At 43.8% G+C, this 19,407-nt stretch overlaps 1 protein-coding gene across 3 annotated transcripts in view; it reads right to left on the bottom strand.

Moving 5' to 3' along the window:
- The window catches only part of MICU1 (mitochondrial calcium uptake 1), a 106,728-nt gene that overhangs the window by 70,733 nt on the left and 16,588 nt on the right, over positions 1 to 19,407 (bottom strand). For all 3 annotated transcript variants that reach the window (XM_054207539.1, XM_054207541.1, XM_054207540.1), the window contains exons 4-5: positions 7,877 to 8,057; positions 1,995 to 2,157 (exon numbers count right to left, since the gene is read on the bottom strand). In XM_054207539.1, coding sequence (XP_054063514.1) covers positions 1,995 to 2,157; positions 7,877 to 8,057 — 344 coding nt within the window. The remainder of the gene's footprint in view (positions 1 to 1,994; positions 2,158 to 7,876; positions 8,058 to 19,407) is intronic.

Raw genomic sequence — 19,407 nt, 5'->3', positions numbered from 1 at the left:
AAATGTACAGTGCTCGTAAGGAACAACCATCCCAGCAGCACCTTCATCTAGAAGCAAGTCCATGACAGTAAGTCCTCAAGACAGGTTTTCAAACCAACAAGATATAGGATGTCCACACTCCCGCTTTGCCTGCTGATGGGCAGCCAAAGCTCAATTTCCACCTCATTCCACTTTCCAAGAGCACCTGCAAGGATCTCTAAAGCAATTTTCTTCCCTTATAGGCTGCTTTGTGTCACTGACTGGCAGCATTTGTAGGCACTTAGAAGGCATGACAGGCTTTACGGGACCATTTAAGCAGCTCACCTAGCCGAGATAATAATAGTTACAATGGACAGTTAGTGGCTAAGACTGACAAATTATTTCCCATTAGTCACCTTCACTTATCTCTAAAGTAGGTGTTTTCTGAGCACTCTTCCACCTATTTTCTGTGCACACTTTAAAATGCGCCAAGCACATATATTACATGGGAGATGTAAAAGAGAATCAGATTTCTTAAGCATGGGATGTTCTCTATTTTCAGCTGGCTGACAAAAAAAATAATAATAAATGGCTTGCATAGGAAGACTCGCACTCAACCAGGTGCTACTACTTTTCAAAATACCAATTCAAGCTTTAGATAGACAAGATAGTAACACACCATTTCAGCATCTTTGAACATTATCTTCTGTTTATTGCTCAAACTATTTCTTCACTGAAGATGAAGCCATGTAATTCATATGAAAACTACAGCCATTTTCAGGACTTGATGAAAACTTAAATATTGGTTCACTAACATGCCTAATATTAATGCCAGGATTATTTTTAATTCCCTCCCGCACATACTTCATACCGTTATTGTCTAAACACAAGTGTACATGGTATTTATTTAGCAGCTGATAGATATCAAAACAGTAAGATATCAAAACAGTTTCACAGTTTGTAGATAAACCCCACTCTCAAAAAGTTAACTTTTGGGGGCTGAGGTTCTTCATTAATGCCTGCAGAGAGAAGAGGGGTTTTAATTTGACAAAAGCCTGTTTCATTCTTTGAGATACACAGAGGGAGACCAAGACACCTCACATCCTATGTCTCACCCAAAACATGATTCTCCTCCATGACAGAAGACAGGCAAAATCCTCTTGCCGCCCCACAAGAACCAACCTCCTACCGAATGCTCAGGACACAGCTTTCCAGACCAGAAAAAACAGCATCTGCTCTCCCATCAGCCTGCCAAACCGCCACGGGTGCCACAGCTGACATGCTTCCCTGCAGTCCACAGGGAATTTGAAGCCAGCGGAGATGAGCCCCACTCTGGCCAGCAGCATCAAAGCTCAGTCAGGAACATGGGGCTGCCTGGACCCCTTTATTGCTAAGGTCTTCCTTGCTAAATCAACCTCTCTTGTAGGTTTATGAACAATTCTTATGTTTCCGTTGAAGGTAATCTTTCACTATTAAAGATGCAAGAAAGTTATCTCATCTGCTCTTCAAGGGCTCAAACCACTGAGATCTAGTGCAATAGCGCTTCAGGCAACACGGAAGGGATTAGGCTAATTTTGGGTTTGGAGTGTGGAGATGGGACAGATAGCTTCAGGAGGTGCTTTCTAGCCCTGCCAATCCTGCATTCAAACCTCTCAAGCAGAATACCGTGACCAACACTTCTGAACCTGGATGCTCCCCGTTATTTGGCACCACCAGCTGAGGTCAAGCTGACATGGACACAGTGCAGGCTCTGCTGGGGAGACAAGTGTGGCTCCCACAAAGCTGCACTGGTAGCTTTCTGCCTTGCCCCTGCATTTGTTACAGCCCCGTTATATATCCTTCTGCACATCATCGAATTGCCATAACACGTGGGTTGAAAACACCAGATGTGCCATACCTCTCAACATAACAAGACAGACGATACCCAACAACGTAACTCTTTGATGGGAAGTTTAAAGATCAGGTAAGCAGAGACTGAAGAGTTTATTCCCCTCCGCTGTATTAGTTTCTCCAATTACTACACATGCATCACTTACTTTCTGGTTGTTTTTCATTAGGTGTTATCGATCTCACGAAATCCTGCGGTGTCATAAAAACCTCCGATTCACCGTGCTCGTTTATGACTTTCAAAGTAGCAAAGTATCTGAAGATTTTGTCTGGCGTGGAATAGGCTCTGATCCTGTTCTCGTATTCCATCACCTGGAAAAGAAATTTAACCAGCGTTAGATGTACACGGTTCCTCCCCAAGACCTACATGAGCACCTTAGTCCTCTGAAGGTGGACAAAGTCTGTGCAGCAACACAACACTTGAAAGAAATAAAGCTCAAAGGGTTAAAATCCCTCCTATCTTCAGCCTTCAAACTACCAGGAAAATTGGAAGTATTGACTCCTGATGTCCCAGAATTAAGAACAAACACTAAGTCTTTACTATTGATGAGTTTTGGCTCATCATGATGGCAGAGAAAAAACTAATTAACAAAGTCTCTGAAAGCGCTTTTAAAGAGGAACATAAAAAAGCACTGGTATCACATCCATGAATCTAAAGCAACTCAACATTTTAACCACAGCGTTGAAGGGTCTGATTTATGATTAATAAACGAAGTAAAAGAAAAGTCTTGGAGAGCTGGGAGAGACCTTTACTTTCAAGCCGAGTCTTGGAAAAAAACACTTGGAGTAGCAGCTGGTTGCTCAGCCACTCAACCTCATTTTTTCCTCTTTGCTATCTCATTGGCAAAATTCTGCAGAAACATTCTTTACTCAATCCTCTTCTCGCCACCAATCTGCCACTTGTTAACTCCGCCAGTAGCGATTATTTTGTACCTAGAACTGTTTTCCCCAACACACAGCTAGAATTAATCAAAGAGAACAGAAAGCTTTTATAAACAAAAATCACAACATACAGCCAGAAGGGAGGAAAAAGGCACAAAGATCCGTACTTCATTATGGATCAGAGCATAAAACTTTCCTCCTTAGTTCAGCTTTTTATTCATGCATTATACACCATGTTTAACAGTCCATAATGTACTTGAAACCTTCAGTACTTTTGGCGAAGAGCCACAGGAGGAAAAAAACCAACCAAAGTTCTGCTGGAAGAGAACAGGCAAGATCAAGGACAGTGCCAAGACATCTGTAGATCATTTATGGCTTTGGTCTCATTTCAGCCTTGTTCTTTAACTTGAACAACTTCTCCACCCTGATGTTTATCAGAAAGGAAACACCCTGTCTAATTTTTCACGTTTCTAGAATAAAACAAGCCAAAGGCTTTTAATCCCCCAACCCAGGTTTGGGTAAAGCAGCTAGGGGAAAGCAGACCCTCTCTCCTCTACACTTGTTCCAGTTCAGCTCTCCAGCAAATGTGACCATGGGACAAGCAAGATGCAGCAGAAGGTCCCACTGATACGGCTTTGACATTATCTAAAGCATTCTCCCTATTCTTCCTCTTCGCATCACCATAGCTTTTTTTGTAATCAAGCCCATTAGGAATGCAGTAATGTCCTTGCATCAACCGATACAACCAGCCCCCTCTTTCCTGTAGCCACCTGCATGGAAGAAAATTTTTGTCACCAATCCTTTTTGTTACCAGCCTTTGCACCTAGAATCAAACTTCAGCCCATTTTTTATTGCTTCAGTCCACAAGGTCCTCCAAAGATAAGGGCATTAGATCAAAAGCAACTGTTTTATTGCAAAGTTGTAAGTCATCGTCTATCAGCCAAACCGCAGCGAAGGATGACACGCACTTTCCCAGCTCTTTCTAGCTGCAAAGCTGCACGTGTCTTTGTCTACAGCTCCCACCTGGCAGGCGGTAACTTGTTATGCCAAAGCGATCTTTTGACTTGCAAGTGCAGGACCATATCTCACTCCTTCCTCCACCATGACCTGATCTCATTATGAGAAACACCCCACCCAACTCCATCAGCCAAAAAACCACAGTGACATACTTCTACCTTTGAGCAAGATAACTAAAACCAGCTGCAGTGTCAAGGCCAGGATGGAAGCCAAGAGCAGACACCGCAGACCACGACCAACAGCTCCCTCCATCCATGACACCTTTTCAACACAGCCTGCTTTCTAGCTACAACACTTGTCTGCCTGAGACTTTACATTACTCCTGATTTTCCAAGCCAGTGGAATTATTTCTTGGAAGGCACTGTCAAATGCTTTCCTTCAACCCAGCTAGGTAAGTTGCACCTCTTTTACTCAACAATTTCACTGCTGCACCAGAGACATTCATCTTGACATTTCTGCCAGCAAAACCATGTTGCATCTCATTCGACTTCCCATCTGCAACGGATCTTTCCTCTGTATCTGTTTTAAGTTCTCGCTAAGATGCTACTGACAGGCCTATTGCTGTCAGGTACTTTTCATTTTTGGAGTATGGGTATTGTCTCACATCTTTACCGAGGCTCCTCCTCACCTGTCCAGCAACTTCACTGCCAATTTTTTCTTACCCCAAGCTCGGAGTGATCCTCAAGGCCCCTGCTTTATTGATGTTAAGCAGTCTACGTTTTGCTCCAACTTTGGGCACAGCGATTTTCCAACACCCCATTCAGATCCACGCTGCAACCTTAAAGTCCACCACGGTCATCACTTGCAACGGAAGCAAAGCGGCCATTTCCTACCTGGCCCTTTCCTAGATCATTTGCCATTCCTTCTTCTGTCCCTGCGCCCCCAAAATGAACAGCTTTCTCGGATGCCTGCCAGACACTCACGAGGAGGTAATTTTGAATACGCAGCTCCAGAGCAGGGAGGCAAAGCGTGCACCCAGGCATCTGCCTTCCCCCAGTATGCACCAGTCCTCGATGCAGTGGACGCCAGCCAAAAACTCTCATCCTGCTGCCAGTACTGCAGCCTCATGTCACCAGGGGCCTCCAGAAAGATACTATGTGACCAAAAGGGAAGATTCCCTTTTTGGCATTTATTAATAGAGCAGGCACTGGAGGAGAAAGATGAGCAAGTAATCCCTATTGCTCTACAAGAGTGAAGCTGCTGTTGAGACAGCCGATGTTTATGCTAAGCCACAGGGTAAAAGGCAAAAAAATTAAATCCTGCGCAGACATGAAAATAAAGCTCTAAATTAACATCTCAATTCACTTCCAGAGCATCACTGGGGCCTCCCTGACTGTGCGGCAGAACGGGAACTCTGGCAGTCCAGCTCCACCACACGCATCTCAGTAGGGTAAATTAACTAATTAGGATTCAGTTTCTTCGGATTTCCTGCTATAATGCACACTAAAATGAAGTCTTAGCACGACTAACACTCCGAAGGCAGCATACCTGCAGGACCCAGCAAACACTGCAAGCAGATCTTGATAAAGCAGTCCTAGTGCTGCATGCAATCTTTTTTAGCAAATTAATTAGCATGTCATCCCACCCACAACATGAGCTAATCACTCATTAGCCTTCAAACTTTAAAAGCACTTGAACAATCTTTTCCTTTCCTCCCTGATGCAGTCAGGACCTATAGATTGCACAGGCTGCAAGGCAATGGGCGCCCTGGAACCAGCCACCCGTGATCCCAGCCCCAGCAGATGCCAAGTGATTTATTTCAACTTCCTCTTCACTGAATCACTACCCAAAATAGCAATGTCACGCCTGATTTATTATTTCACCGCTAATCATCAACTTCATTAAAAGCAACATTGGGATAACAAACAAGCGTTAAACACGTTCAATTAAGCTTAATTTTTTTCTCAAAGAAAACACCACGCTATTTTTAATTAATTATGGGAAGAGTTGGGAAGAGTTTTTACTGTGGGTTTTGTTGTTTGTTTTTTAGAAACACCTAGAAGAGTCAGGAGTTCCCTAGGTGCTACACAACTGATTAGGGGAGCAGCACATCCTGGGAGCAGCCCCGATTTTGAGTCAGGAGCCAGGTCACACCTTCCTCTGTCATCTGAGCCGGGATCATTCAAACATACCTCCTGAGATGACTCACTAGGGCAACTGCTGATCAAACACCAAGCCCACAACAGAGCCGCTCAAACAAACACCGAGCCCAGCGCCTGGGAGACTACCAGTTACATCCTGCATTAAACAAAGCAAAAAAAACACTGGCATTCGGGGTCACAGAAGGGACATTTGGGCTTAAGGCTGGAGAGAAAAGGGTTTAAAGTTGTTGAAAGATCATGGAGTCTGTTTTAAACTGTACTTTTCCTGCTGAAATTGCTGCTCCCAAATCGAGCACTGTAGGAGAAAGGAAGGCTGTGGACTGAGAAAGGATCCAGGCTGCACGTCGTTCCCATCAGAGCTCTTGGGCACCCTCCACGCCTGGCTCCTGTCTTACTTGGAAAGCTGGGCCATGTTCCTCCCTGCCTAGTATGGGAAGGAAAGAGCTGGTCAATGTAGGCACATCTCCTAACAACTGGAATAAAAGTCCTCGCTTGCAAACAAATGTTCCCTGGATTCCCTCGCCAGAAGCAACCAGCCACGTAAGACAAAAATCAATCATTACATTCGCTGTATCAACAAATGTTCTTTTTTAAAAATAAGAGTGTGGATGAAGGTGGATTGTTTCTTTGCTCTTTGCAACCAGCCTCCATCTGCCGACACTGGAAAATATAGCTCACTTTTCTTGAGCAGTACTGGCAAGAGCTGAAGTTTTGTTGAAGCTGTCAGACTACCTGACACCCGGTTGCCAAGAAAATTAGCAGAAGCCAAGAACCCATATTCCTGGACAACTCTGAATATCTCAACATAGTATCTTACAACATAACTTCACTGAGCTGCCACGAGCATGTCACAACAGGGAAAGTTTGGAGTCCCGAATACCAGAAGGCACTTGAAGTTACAAGTTGTGTAATCGACTCTAACCAAGAACAGAATATGATTCAGCAACTTCAAACAAAACAGCCCTTAATTTTTTATGAAAAGCTGTTAAGCCACTAGATACGACCATCCACAATTTAACAGCTAATGACATGCAACCTCCAGGATACGGACTTAAAAATAATTATCAGAAGCAAATCATACAGGAAGGAATTGTGAAGAGCAGATAATCCCGTTCTCCTCTTTGGCACTGCAAAGATATTAAATCATCAAACACGGCCCAATAAAAAAGACATCCAGACAGGTTTAAAAAAATAAAAATACTGCTGTCTGCCAACGCTCAGTTACAGGACTCTCCATCAGACCAAACTGTACATATTGTAATAACAGAGGTTACAGATAGTACCCAACTAGTTGTCAGATGGTTCTGAGGAGCCCAAAGCTCTCAGGATCGCCCAACAGTGAGGGCAGGTCACAAGTTGACAATACAATTCATTACTCAATCTTTCCTCCTCTGGAAAATGTGCCTGTTACGAAAATTAAATGAGCATAAGCATCAAGACAGACACAACTAACTGTGAATAGGGAGTGAGGCAACTCCCTATTTCAGCAACTATGTTTACATGGAATAATTAAAAGAAAAATTAAAGTGCACCTTTCCCATAACCCTCCCTTCCACACTCATCCTCTGCTTCTTGCTACATACGCTGCCCATTTGCCTGTGATCACGTACAAATGGACGGACACACACAAAGACACATGCTGGATGCCCGAGATGCTTTTAAAGCTCTTGCACCGATTCCCTACTTTGCACGCACCATCCTAACAGCTATCAAGGCAGAAGCCTTGATTTCTCAGCAAGCCACTTCTCGGACATCCAACTGGAGATGGGAAAAGAGGCATCCCTTTCAGAGGACCAGTATACTGCGCTTTCCAAATAAACAAGTTTCAACCAAAAGAAACTCAAGGTAGCATGCCAACAAAGTAGGCTCCCAAAACAGCAAGGTCCATTAGAAAATAAAACCAAATACAGAGCAAAAGCCAGACTCTATACACGCGCTGTACCACAATCTGAATAAAACGTTCTGCAAGTTTTCTCCCTTTTTCCACTGCAGTACAACAGCTGCAGGTGTAACATGCCCAAGTTCGGTACCTTACGGTCCCTGAACCCAGAACGCTTCTTCTTCTTCCCTTCCGGCTGAGCCTCCTCATCGCCTGATGCAACAGCTCTCCTCCCCTCACTGCCGCTGCTCTCCTCCTCCTCGTGCTTCACCTTCTCGCTTGGCTCTGTCCTTGGATCGTGTTTTACAGAGGATGAGTCTTCTGCGTAGGCCCTGTACGAGGGAAAAGAAAATACCAGTTTAGGAAATTGAGAGGGTTGCTAAGGCTATAAAGGTGGCCCTGCAAAGCTCTCCCTGAATGAGACACATGTTACAGTTCAGCGTGGAGGACTGCAAAGCAAAAGCAAAGAAGTGATCAGTCTCCTTGGAATATTGTATGTTTTACCCTGCTGCAATGAAATTTCCGCCCCCCCACCCCAAAACCCAAACTAATAATCACCGTAAATTTTCCCAGTCCCAGAACGCCAGAGCAAATCACTCCATGAATTATCAGAACCTCACCAAAAACTACACACACAAGAAAGATTGGGAAGGGCAAACCATACCTCCTCTAGCTCTAAATTCCACCCCCGCTCCCCACAAACTGATTTATATAAAGTGATAGAAATGTGTTTTACCATCAGCACTGCAGGATTCAGAACAAACAGCCTCTTTGTTTTGGCACAACTGATTTATTTTCTATCTCCAGCAGGTGACAGGCTGTTTTATTTCCCTCTTCCACCAATGACTCTTCTAAACTCCAGTGCTACAGGATTTGTGACAACAAAAACTGGAGTTGTTTGTCCTCAGGCTGGAAATACAACTCTGGTAGAGCAAAGGATGCCTTTTCCCTCGCTGTTCAAATACAAAGATCTTCAGTGACCCTGTTTGTAGACCAAGACTCAACACCCAAAACCGCTCAGTCTGTCTAAGCAGCGAGCAACTTGCAGAATTGCAACTGGCAAGAGGGTGGTTAAATAACAAGCAGGATAAATCCGTAAGCCAAACAATGCTATGGCTTTCCTACACTTTACTTGTAAAGCGGTTTATAACCAGACAGAGCTCAGACCACGTTAACATCAGTGAAATTATAATCTCTAAGGATACATTTACATGTCACAAGCAACAAAGCCAACGGTTTGACAAAGTTACTCCTCTTTCTAAAGGACTCAAACAGCTGAGGCGAACATCCTAGCCTTCCTGTAGCTTAAGTGAAGCCTTTCCTTTACATTTCTGGTGATTTATTTGGGACTAATCAGAGGGTAGAGGGCTCACACGCAGTTAGGTGCCACTCATTAGGCAGCAGCCTTCAGGTGAAGGCTGGTACTTTGGTACTCCCTGTAACTACAAACACAGTCATTTACAGCTGCATGAGTTTATTCAAAAAAGGCTGCCTTGGGAGAAAAACAAAAACAAACCAAGATTTTTTTGAAGTCTCCCAAGCTCTAAGCAAAAGGCTACACATATTTCATCCTACCACTTGCCTGGAAAACACAGACGTGGTATGTAAAATTAACAGAGAAGAGTCTGTGCCTGTCTCCCCAGCAATACACAGCTTTGCAGGGATCTCAGCGCATCATCTTCCTAGAAGGAGAAGTGAGGGTAGGTGCTCCTTCAATTAATTTAAATGCTACCAAAATAAAAGACAACTCACTCCTTACCAGCATCCACTAGTTCACTGACAGTCACCATACAGGATACACGGGGGGAAGGACTAAAGAACTCAAGTCCTTCCACAGTACTGATGGGAAGCAAAAACTTTATTATTCTAGAATAAACTTCCAAAAAGCATATTTAAGAAGAGAGTGAATCATGACAAACGCAAGTTGTGTCACCCTGTGACAACTACTTCAGCAAAGTACTGGAAGCACTTGAACAACCATCAAGATCCCAGCATTGGTTTGAAATGCAATAACCCACGGCTGGGTTAAAGCAGTTCAGAGGTTTCTAGTCCACGCTGGGACAGAACACAACTCCATCGCGAGGGTTTGATTTAATAAAATACACTAGTGCTTGGTGAAGAGCAGTACTAATCATGCCTTTCCATGCCAAATGGAGTCTAACATGCCAGCCTTTCCTTTCTGAAAGGGTCCTGAGCTTTATTTGTCAATACATTTTTATGAGTCTTATAGCAAGGCATTTAAGACCTGCACTGAACCAAACTTCCAGAGACAGAGTCCAAACCCGAGTCTTCCACAAGCACCTTCAGATAACAAAATTTTTTCCCCAGAAGAGCCAGGCAGCTGATCTGTCTCTTGGAGCATGAAGTCCACCCTGGCATCTCTCCTGAAGCCTTTCCTGAAAGTTTAATCAGTGCTAGCACATCCTTGTGGAGTTGTGGTTTTGGCTGACACACAGTTTGCTAGAATAAGCTGTGGCCAGCTGAGGCTACACCAACAGCGCTGACAAGGAAAGCCCTTGTGTAGGCAGGACACCAGCCTCAAGCAGCTCTGAGAGAATCTCATGGGAAAAGGTCCTGGGGACAGAAAAACAGTAGGAAACTGATTGCTTATCTACACAACCAAGCTAGTCTGTATGGAACGTGTCAGAGAATAGCTGTCTCAGTAAAGATTTGCTCCTGTAATGCCTGACTGACAGCTAGCAAATCAGGGAAGGGATAGATGAAATTCAAAATCAAACATTTTCAGCAAATCCCACACATCCCTTCAATCCATCACGCTGTCAAGCTAGTTGGCTACAGCAATACAGACGTACGCTGTTTGAATACAGTTGGCTTTTTTCCCCCCTCTTTAGTTTATCCAGGTAATTAACTCCACCCCACATTAGATCACCTTCCCAGCATACAAATAAAGTGAGCTATGAGAATAAAAGCAGAGTTTGTAGTCTACTTCTCAGGCAAGGTTTTAAACAGTACCTGCTATTCCTCACCTCCAGGCCACGGTCCAAAACTACTCACTGAATTAACCATTGAAGGACATGCTCTGTACGCACACCTACTACTCTGTGCATTTTACATCCTGCACAACCATCCTCTGTTGAAATCCTTGGCTTCCAACAACTGCAACTTCCATACTGCACCCGCATAAAGGAGTCTTTCAGTGCAGATGTCAGAGTACGGCTGGAAAAACCCCATAATTCCAGAAATATCCACCCTGCTGGGCTGCCATCAGCAAGTGAAGACTCTCCACCTCCTTTTTTTGATGAGACTGACTTTCCAACAGCATATGCCTGTTACTACAGCGTCTGCACAAAAGGGAAACGAAAATACAAAGACTCCCCTCACCGCGTGCCAAGACTAGCTGCCAGCCTCTCTCTCCACAGAGTGTGCCTGCCCCAGATCCTACCTGCCATGCTTCAACCCTCCCACTCTCTTCAGGCTTTGGGGTTTCCCCCCCTTCCCACCAGTGAACTGAATTTGAGGCAAAGACCATATTTCCCACCTACTTTGTAATCCCTTTTTTTAATCCTTGGGGAAAGTCAACAATCAAGCGTAAGATTAGGTTCGTCATTCCCAAAGAAAGCCACCTAGCTAACACAGATGACTACTCAATGCTGAATTACCGCTTAGCAGATCATTCTTTGAGAAAGCCAAACGCATGCAACCATAGGATATATATCCACAAAGGATTCTGGGACTCACACCAGGCATTGGCAGGAATAGGCCACAGTGGCAGGTTTTCCAATTAAAGAAATCACAATCCCTCACTCCAAAGTATTTTTCTTCTTCTTTGAGAGACAGAAGCAGAACAGTGTGCTAAAAGAACAAAGCTTCGTGCCAAAGATAACAGTGCTCAGTTATTCTAATCCTGAAGGCAGTAGCAAAGTACTTAGCTATCGGATGCCATTTAATCTCAGAAGGAAACGTAGGAGATCTAACAAGAAGTTGAGCACTCAGGAGTCAGCAAAGACCTTGCCACCAAACAAAAAAAACAGAAGGGAGGAATCCTGCCTGACAGATGTGTTCTTCAGTTGATTAAACTTGCCGCTCTCCTTGCACACAAACATCCGGAGGCATCCAAGTGAGGTTTAAAAGCCACTTCAAACTTCGGGCTTTCATACTGAAATGCAAAAGCATGCTTGGACACAACAGTCATAAGAGCAGGCAACCTCCAGGGATGGGGAGTACTTTATGTGAGGAGCTCTGTTTCATCCTCAGCTCAACCATGTTCAGCAACTAAATTGGCTGAAACTTTAATACGAAATTAACCAGAAATGATGAAGACCCATAACGCAGTTTTTCAGGATGTCACTCCACTTGCAGGGCTTTTTACTACTTTACTTCCTTCCTCGTCTTTCACAGTACCTGACACTGACAATTTAGCACAATGAATTTGTAGCAGGAACTGCAATGAACACACCAAAATTAGGACAGATTCCAGAGATGAGTGTGAACAGTTAGACTCAAGAGACAGCTCTGGATACCAGCCATAGCATAAAATAGGTCTAAAAACATAAGGAGACAGCAGCGTCATCTGTGGGATGTTCACGTCCTTCCATCCACCCTAGCCAGCAGCAGGAACGTCCCCACAGAAAGTGCCTTCAGCTACTGATGGTACACTCCAAGGAAGAGCTGGACCAACCGGAGAAAATCCAACCGGGAACAGGAGGAATGGTTAAGGGTCCAGAACACAGTGGGGAAAAACCGACCTAAGTAAGTCAGATTGCTACAAAAAGATGGAAAAGAGGAAGGCGAGATAACTGTAATACATCTAAAACAGCTGCTGCAGGACTGTTCTCTTGGTCCGGCTAAGACAAGATGCAGGACATGTGCTTAAGGACATCGCAAGCAAAGAGACTTATACACCAGGGAAAGAAGGAGAGACCCGTGCATACATACATGTACATACACAGAAAGCGTTTAACGTTAAGGACAGGGGAACACTGGAATCAGCTGACAAGGAGGATTTATTCCATCACTTGCTCTCTCCATCACCAGCAAATTCCTAAAAATAGGCGAGACAGCTGCCTGTCAAGACTAGCTCAGAGGCAGCCAGCCCTGCCTTGGCAGCAGACTAGCTGATTTCTCACACTCCCTCCCACTCTCCTCTGCCGTAGCCCCGTTTAGGCATCGTCACTGGCACGTGGGCGCAGACAGACAGGCCAGAGCGTGAGGACCTCTACGTCAAGCCCCTTGAAGGGCACTGCTCTGAAGATGATGAACCTGAATGGTTTTAGGTCAGTCTCGCCAGCTAACTCGGATCGTGTGGGATAACATGCCGCTCCTTAGAGATGACTCCCTGATAGCCTGCAGAGAAAAACAATTGCTCCACAAAGGCCGCCAACCCTAATGACACACGCTGGAGGCATCCTACTGACGTTAACCCTAATATCCTGGCAAACTATAAATCTGTTAATTTCTTAATCCAGGAGATGTTGCTTACATTTCCAAACAGAGCTCACCCCGAGTGGGGTACAGGACTGTACCCCAAGCCACAGCCCTGATGGATGCACGCAGAGGGGACTCAGTTACCATCTGCCACGCACAGAGCCGCAAGCCTGTGCTCCTCACCTCCCAGACGTGCTGCTCACTTGAACTTCTCTTGATCCAAACTGTACTTGGAAGGCTGACAGGCTCAATAGCTTCTTTTTTCCCCAAGAAAATGGCAGTTACTTTCAGTCACAGCTGCAACTCCCCTTGTATTTGCTCCTGGGCACACAGGGAAGGGAAGTGAATAGAACACTGAGGCTGGCAGAGAAAGCAAGAAACACAAGGCAGGATGACCAGATGAACCCAGTAAGATCACAGCTGGCATCCTATTCTCTATCCCTTTTCCCCCTAAAAGACAGCAAGCTCATCACCCTTTACCACTGTCACTCACCAGCATTTGTTTTCAGGCAAAAAAAAAAAAAAAATCTCTTAGATAGGGAGAGTAAGGGGGGCAAAGCAGAGTTTCTGATGCTACAAGCTTTTTAAGGTGCCCTCAATAAACACAGAAAGTCTCTCCCCCTCCTTGTTTTAATATTTTTTTTACAATACTTGCAGGTTTGTATGAGCCTGGCTTTATCAGTCTGAAATTATGAGACAGATCAACAGATACAAGTAAGTCTGACTTACAGTGACAACTACCAGCTGCTGAAGATTGTTTTATTGTGTATTCAAAGCTTATACCCAAGGGTGAGAAGGATGCCATAACTGCTAAAAAATACAAGAGAAAAACCTCACAACTTCAATTCAGAAGAAAGTAAGCCCTGTAGAAATGAGGAAACAGAAAAGATGGGAAGAGAAAGTTAAATGTACTCCAAATAAATTGAAAACTAGATAATGTAGAAAATTGATAAGGGATACAGAAGCACCCAAGGAGTAAATGACCAAGAGAACACAATGTTTTTATTGTCCAAGTTACCAAAACCAACAATGAGCATGTAATAAATCGAGATTATTGTTTACTCTGCTATTGGAAGTGACAGAACTATGTATTTCCAAGTGAACACTTACTCTGTTTATAATGCTTTATCTTCTATATATTCTGGTCTTCTCAAGAGATAGCGCACACAGACTCTCTCTGCTTAAATGGCAGCGAAGGCCTACATAACACAGCAACACTTCAGATATGTATTTTCTACTCAGGTCTTTATACAGCTTTCTGCATAAGCCTGAGGTTTAGTTTTAATAAGACTTGGCTAAGAGTCTCTGCCCAAGTGCTGTTGATATTCAGTAAGCCGGAACTCATAGCTATTCATATTTAAAAAGATTAAAACAGGGCAATAGGTGTTATCACAGACCTGTTATTTAGACAAAGACTGACGCTGGACGGAGGAGGGAAGATGATCTAGGCTTTCTAGTTAAAGGACGGTAAAGAAGAATTTCATGACAGTCAACAAGGAGCGATGGAAAATTAGTTTTATGCTAAATATGTTATTTCTTGATGAGATTACCAATGTTGTTGATAATTGCAGTAGCACTCATTTAATAAATACAAGTTCTCACACTCTATTATTCCACTTGCCACGAAATGAGAGTGATTTATAAGCCAGAGCAACACAAAAATCAACATGAAACATTCAATGGATTAAAAACTGGTTAACAACATGCCTCAAAATGTGAGCATTTGATCATCAATGAGTGGCTGAGCTTCTCCCAAGCCCTGACAATGGTAAGTTCTTGGCCCTATGCCACCTTTTTTATTAATGAGCTAGAGGATAAAGTCCCTGGGTCCTCTGCCTTCTATCAGTAACGATTCAGAGAGCACTAGAAATGACGGTCTCACTTGCCCGGTAAGCTGAGCACAAGCAAGCACACAATACCCATCAAGTTGGTGGAAGAGCGAAGGGAATATCTAGGCACAACGAACACAGACATATATATGTGACTAGTTTCATCCATCCTAGACATTAATGCCTGTGAAAGCCACTTTGTGCTTTAGTGAATTGTCAGTTGATCGTAACTCCTGGAGAATCATCGCAGTCTTAAGGACAAATGCAAATCCTGTATGTACAAGTACAGTTTTTACCATCTTCTTTCTCTATCAAAAGCTACAAATTAAATATTTAGTAGGGTAAGTTTTTCGGAGTCAGCTTACTCCCCCCAGGCTGAGATAAAGAAGCAAATTGATCATAGCCGGCATTCCTGGTAGAGGAACAAGCTGGAAAGCTCTGAAACCTAATAACAAAACCGAAAAATGGCTGAAAGTAGGCACTAGCATACACCGAGGCCAAGAATAACAGAGCCTTGTTCACAGTGCAAATTAACAATTTCCCTGATGTACAGATTCTCTTCCCTCAATGGTTTCTAAAAAAAAATCAAGATTGAGTGGGGTCCTCCCACTGACAAGCTTGGTGGGGGAGACAAGCTCTAGCTCAAGCAGAGCTTAGCCAAGGCAAGCAGTAATTCTGGGGAGTTGTCTGCATTATGTCTACTTGCACCTTCAGCAATCAAGGACTTCATTTGCACCGAAGCATTATTCACTTACCAGGCACGTTAGGCACATCAAGTGCATATACGTGATGTTATACACATCAAATATCAATTGAAGAAAAACTGATGTGAACTCTGACTTTCAATATTTATTTTCTCCCAAGTTCCTTGAAAATATTTACTTTTTCTCTAAGGACAGACAAATCAGGTCTCTATACTAATGTAAAACGTGAACACAAGTTCATTAATCCAAACCACACTCTTTTCCACCTAGTTTAACTAGCCTGTATCTATAACTAAGCATTGTGAAGAACTTTTAAGACAGAGCAGCCCCAGCACCCGGTTACCTGGCAGGGAAGGAACATGAATTCTCATCAGCATCTGTTCCCTTTCCCAGACCATCCGCAATAATGCAACAAGCCACTAAGTGAAGACCTGCTACAACATTAATCACTGCAGCATCTGGTTTTGTTGTGCAAACTACAGGCTCGGTCCTGCCAGGCAATAAGAAATGGGTGAGCCTATTCACATGCATAGAGTAAAGCAGGTGTTTCCACACCAGAGCATTTTATAGGCTCCCAACAAGCCATGTTTGTCTACCTGACCATGCTACTCCATCCATCTTCATTTCCATTGAGGACACGGGAACACAAGAGAGCAAATGTAGAGCTACGATAAGTGGCGCTGCCAGAGGACGAAAGTTAGACAAAATAATTCTCTAGAAATAGAGAGGAACTTGAGCAGGTCAGTGGGGAAGAAGTAAAGAAGAGTGCTCCAGGCGTCTGACCACCGACTCTCACAGCTGGAAGGTGCAAGATGCAATTGTTTAAATGCAGGGAACACCTTATTGCTTAGGGTACCCAAAGGAGTGTGAAACCTGTAATTGACTTATGGGGAAAGGTACGTGGGCTACAAGATCCCTTGTGGGGGAAACGAGATCCCTTCAGATGTCTTAATTCCCATGAAACCTCGTCTTTAGCTATAAGCAGACAGCAGGGGAAGATCACGGGAGGTCAGTCAGAGACAGGGCTACCACATCACAGCTTTCGGGCCACACTGCTATTCACAGCTGGAAGACCAGAGAAGGTCATTCCTGGCACCACTTTTTTGCTTTCCAGCCTGGGGTGCATTCACACAGCTGCACGCTTCTGAGAATTTGGCCTCATGCTCTTGGGCCAAAAGTCACAATGAATTCAGCTGCAAGCCGAGGAGGGAGAAATTCCCTGCTATGTCTATATGAATACCATTTAAAAACTGTTCTGCTCTAACATAAACTCTCAGGTATTTAATAGCATTATTCCCTTCCCAGACAGTACCTCATGCAATCCCTCAGCTGTTTTGGCAGACTGAAAACAGATGGGCCTCCTCAATCTCACAAGCCTTTTGTTCTCTTCGGCTGGCCCGATGAGCAGCAGTAACACATGATCCCATACAGGATCTAGACACCAAAAAAAAAGGCATGTAGCTTCCACCAGCAAGTCTCAGCAACAGCCAACTGTGGGAGACAGATAAAGCTGGAGAAGTTTGCCAAAGTAAAAAGCGATAAAAAAAAAACAGGTTAGGATAACTTCTGTTTTAAAGCCTGAATTAATGAACATTGTGCCCATCCTTAGTTTTTTCCCTTGCTTCCTCCCCGCAGAACAACCTTTAGCACAGCCCAGAAGGCAGCTGGGCCATCGGATGATGGTGGGACACTGAACATCACAAGAAAGTGACAGCCATGACAAGACTAGACCCTAAAGGTGTGACACTCAATGACTACATTGGCACTTTACTTCCAAATCAGGAACTAATCAGAACTATTTACAATTTCTGCACTTCCTCTATTGATCCCGGAAATTATTACCCCTACTCCACTCACAAATGACGTGACTTTCTTGGAAAGATGTTGCTTTCTAGATAGCTACTGGAGGACGGCCAACGCACTCTTGGGGATGAGGGCAAGGTGAGCAGGTATTTTTAGTTATTCGGTGCAACAGGGAGGCCGCAGGCATGAACTTGGCCACCAGAGGGCATCCATATTTTTTTAAAAAAGACTAAAAAGTGCCATTTCCAGTGACATTAAAGACTCAGGGTTCAAACAATACCTATCCTGATAAGAGACAGAGAATTCAAAGTGCAGACCCCATAAGTCGCAGCAAACTAAGACGATTCAGGGAGCAGCTTCCTGCATTTCCACCTGGCTTCTCTGCACAAATCCCAGCTCTGATTTGCTATGCCACATTTAAATAAGATATTATGGGCATGCGCTGATCAAACTCCTGGGCTCCGCAGGCTCAGGGCAATACCTGCGCTTTAAGCTCTGCAGGTCAGCTGAGGTCACCCTCCCCCAGAGCAGTTCAGATGTTTTCCTAATTGACTCCAGTTTTGACTTTGGCTCATTCCCTGGAATCAGATTCTTTCCTCCCCCTGGTGCTCATGGGTAAAAATAATATGAAGCCAAAAGCCACCTGGAAGGACACAGTGCTCTTTCAAGACACTGCTCATAGATCAATGTGTCTTCAAGCCTTAGGAGAAAACCCTCAGCACAGCAATCCCAAGGATAGTCTCTTAAGTCTGTCACCTCTCGCAAAGAATTAAAAAAACGGAGCAGAGCTCTCAAAATAAAAATAACCTAACATAGATAATACCTAATTATTTTTTTTGTCTTTTCTCTCCTACATCAGGTTAAGTAGTACCTGACACATCTATAGCTATAAAACAGGTTTCTCCCCTCTTGACTATGATTTATGTGGTTTCCTTTGTTTTATTAGAACAAAGAATTTTGAAGTCTCAGTTTCAGCTGGCATAAGACGTTTCCAGCAATTTTGCCATTAAAAATGTATTCTAAGCAAATTATTCTAAAGCCCCTAAGACACTGATGCAAAAAAGCAATGCCTTATTAAAGAGTTAGCCAAGGGCTGATCTAGGCTTCAAAATTAATTCCAGAAACGCTGATGGAGAAAAACCAAACACAAAAAGCAGTGAAGGTCAGCAGAGCAAGGAAGACGAAGGGTCTTTCCTACAGAGGATCTTCCAGTAAAGCAATTGGGCATTTGACACAGGATGGCCAAAGGAGAAAAGGGTGGAGGGACAGACGAAGAAATGGTAAAGACGGAATGAAATCTGCAGAAGCGGTGCCAGCACACAAACAGCTCAGCTTGCTAGTGAGAAGTGGAGCCTGAAAAAGAAGAGTTTGTAACACAATGAGAATATACTGCCAGGGCTTAATTGCTTCAACTTACGCACAGGATGGGGCAAAAGGCAGAAGAGCACAGAATAAGGCCAAGGGGATGCAGCAAAATAAGACTGGGTGCCGCGTTAGACACGAACACTCCAGCAGCAAAGGATCTTGCTGTTAAGCAACTTCCAGAGCAACGCAGATGTCTTGCCCTTATTCTTACAACTAATACATTTGCAGAAGGATAAGAAATTAAGCATAACTACCTACTTCCAGTCAGTCAGGAAAAGCACTAGTAAGACTCTGCTTACAGAGGTCCTTCTGTGCTCCCCACAGGTACATTCACTCTCTTATTTCATTCAATATTACGTTGAGTGAGTGACAAAGCTTCAGCACTGAAATCCCAATTTAAGTGCTTTCAGCTGCCCACAGATTCAGCCAGGAAGGTTTGTGACATAAAGAGTGTAGCTGTGGCCATTTAATAACACTCCGAACACGTATTTGGAACTACAAATACAGAATATAATTTTAACACGAGTATCAGTAACAGAGTATTTTTTTATAAACATTAAGCTTGCCACAAACTGTGAGGTTCAATATTTCTCATA

The sequence above is a fragment of the Rissa tridactyla genome, chromosome 6, assembly GCF_028500815.1.
Source record: "Rissa tridactyla isolate bRisTri1 chromosome 6, bRisTri1.patW.cur.20221130, whole genome shotgun sequence".
Taxonomy (NCBI): Eukaryota; Metazoa; Chordata; class Aves; order Charadriiformes; family Laridae; genus Rissa; species Rissa tridactyla.
Note: the sequence above shows the minus strand (reverse complement) of the source record. Positions and strands in the feature narration are given on the sequence as shown.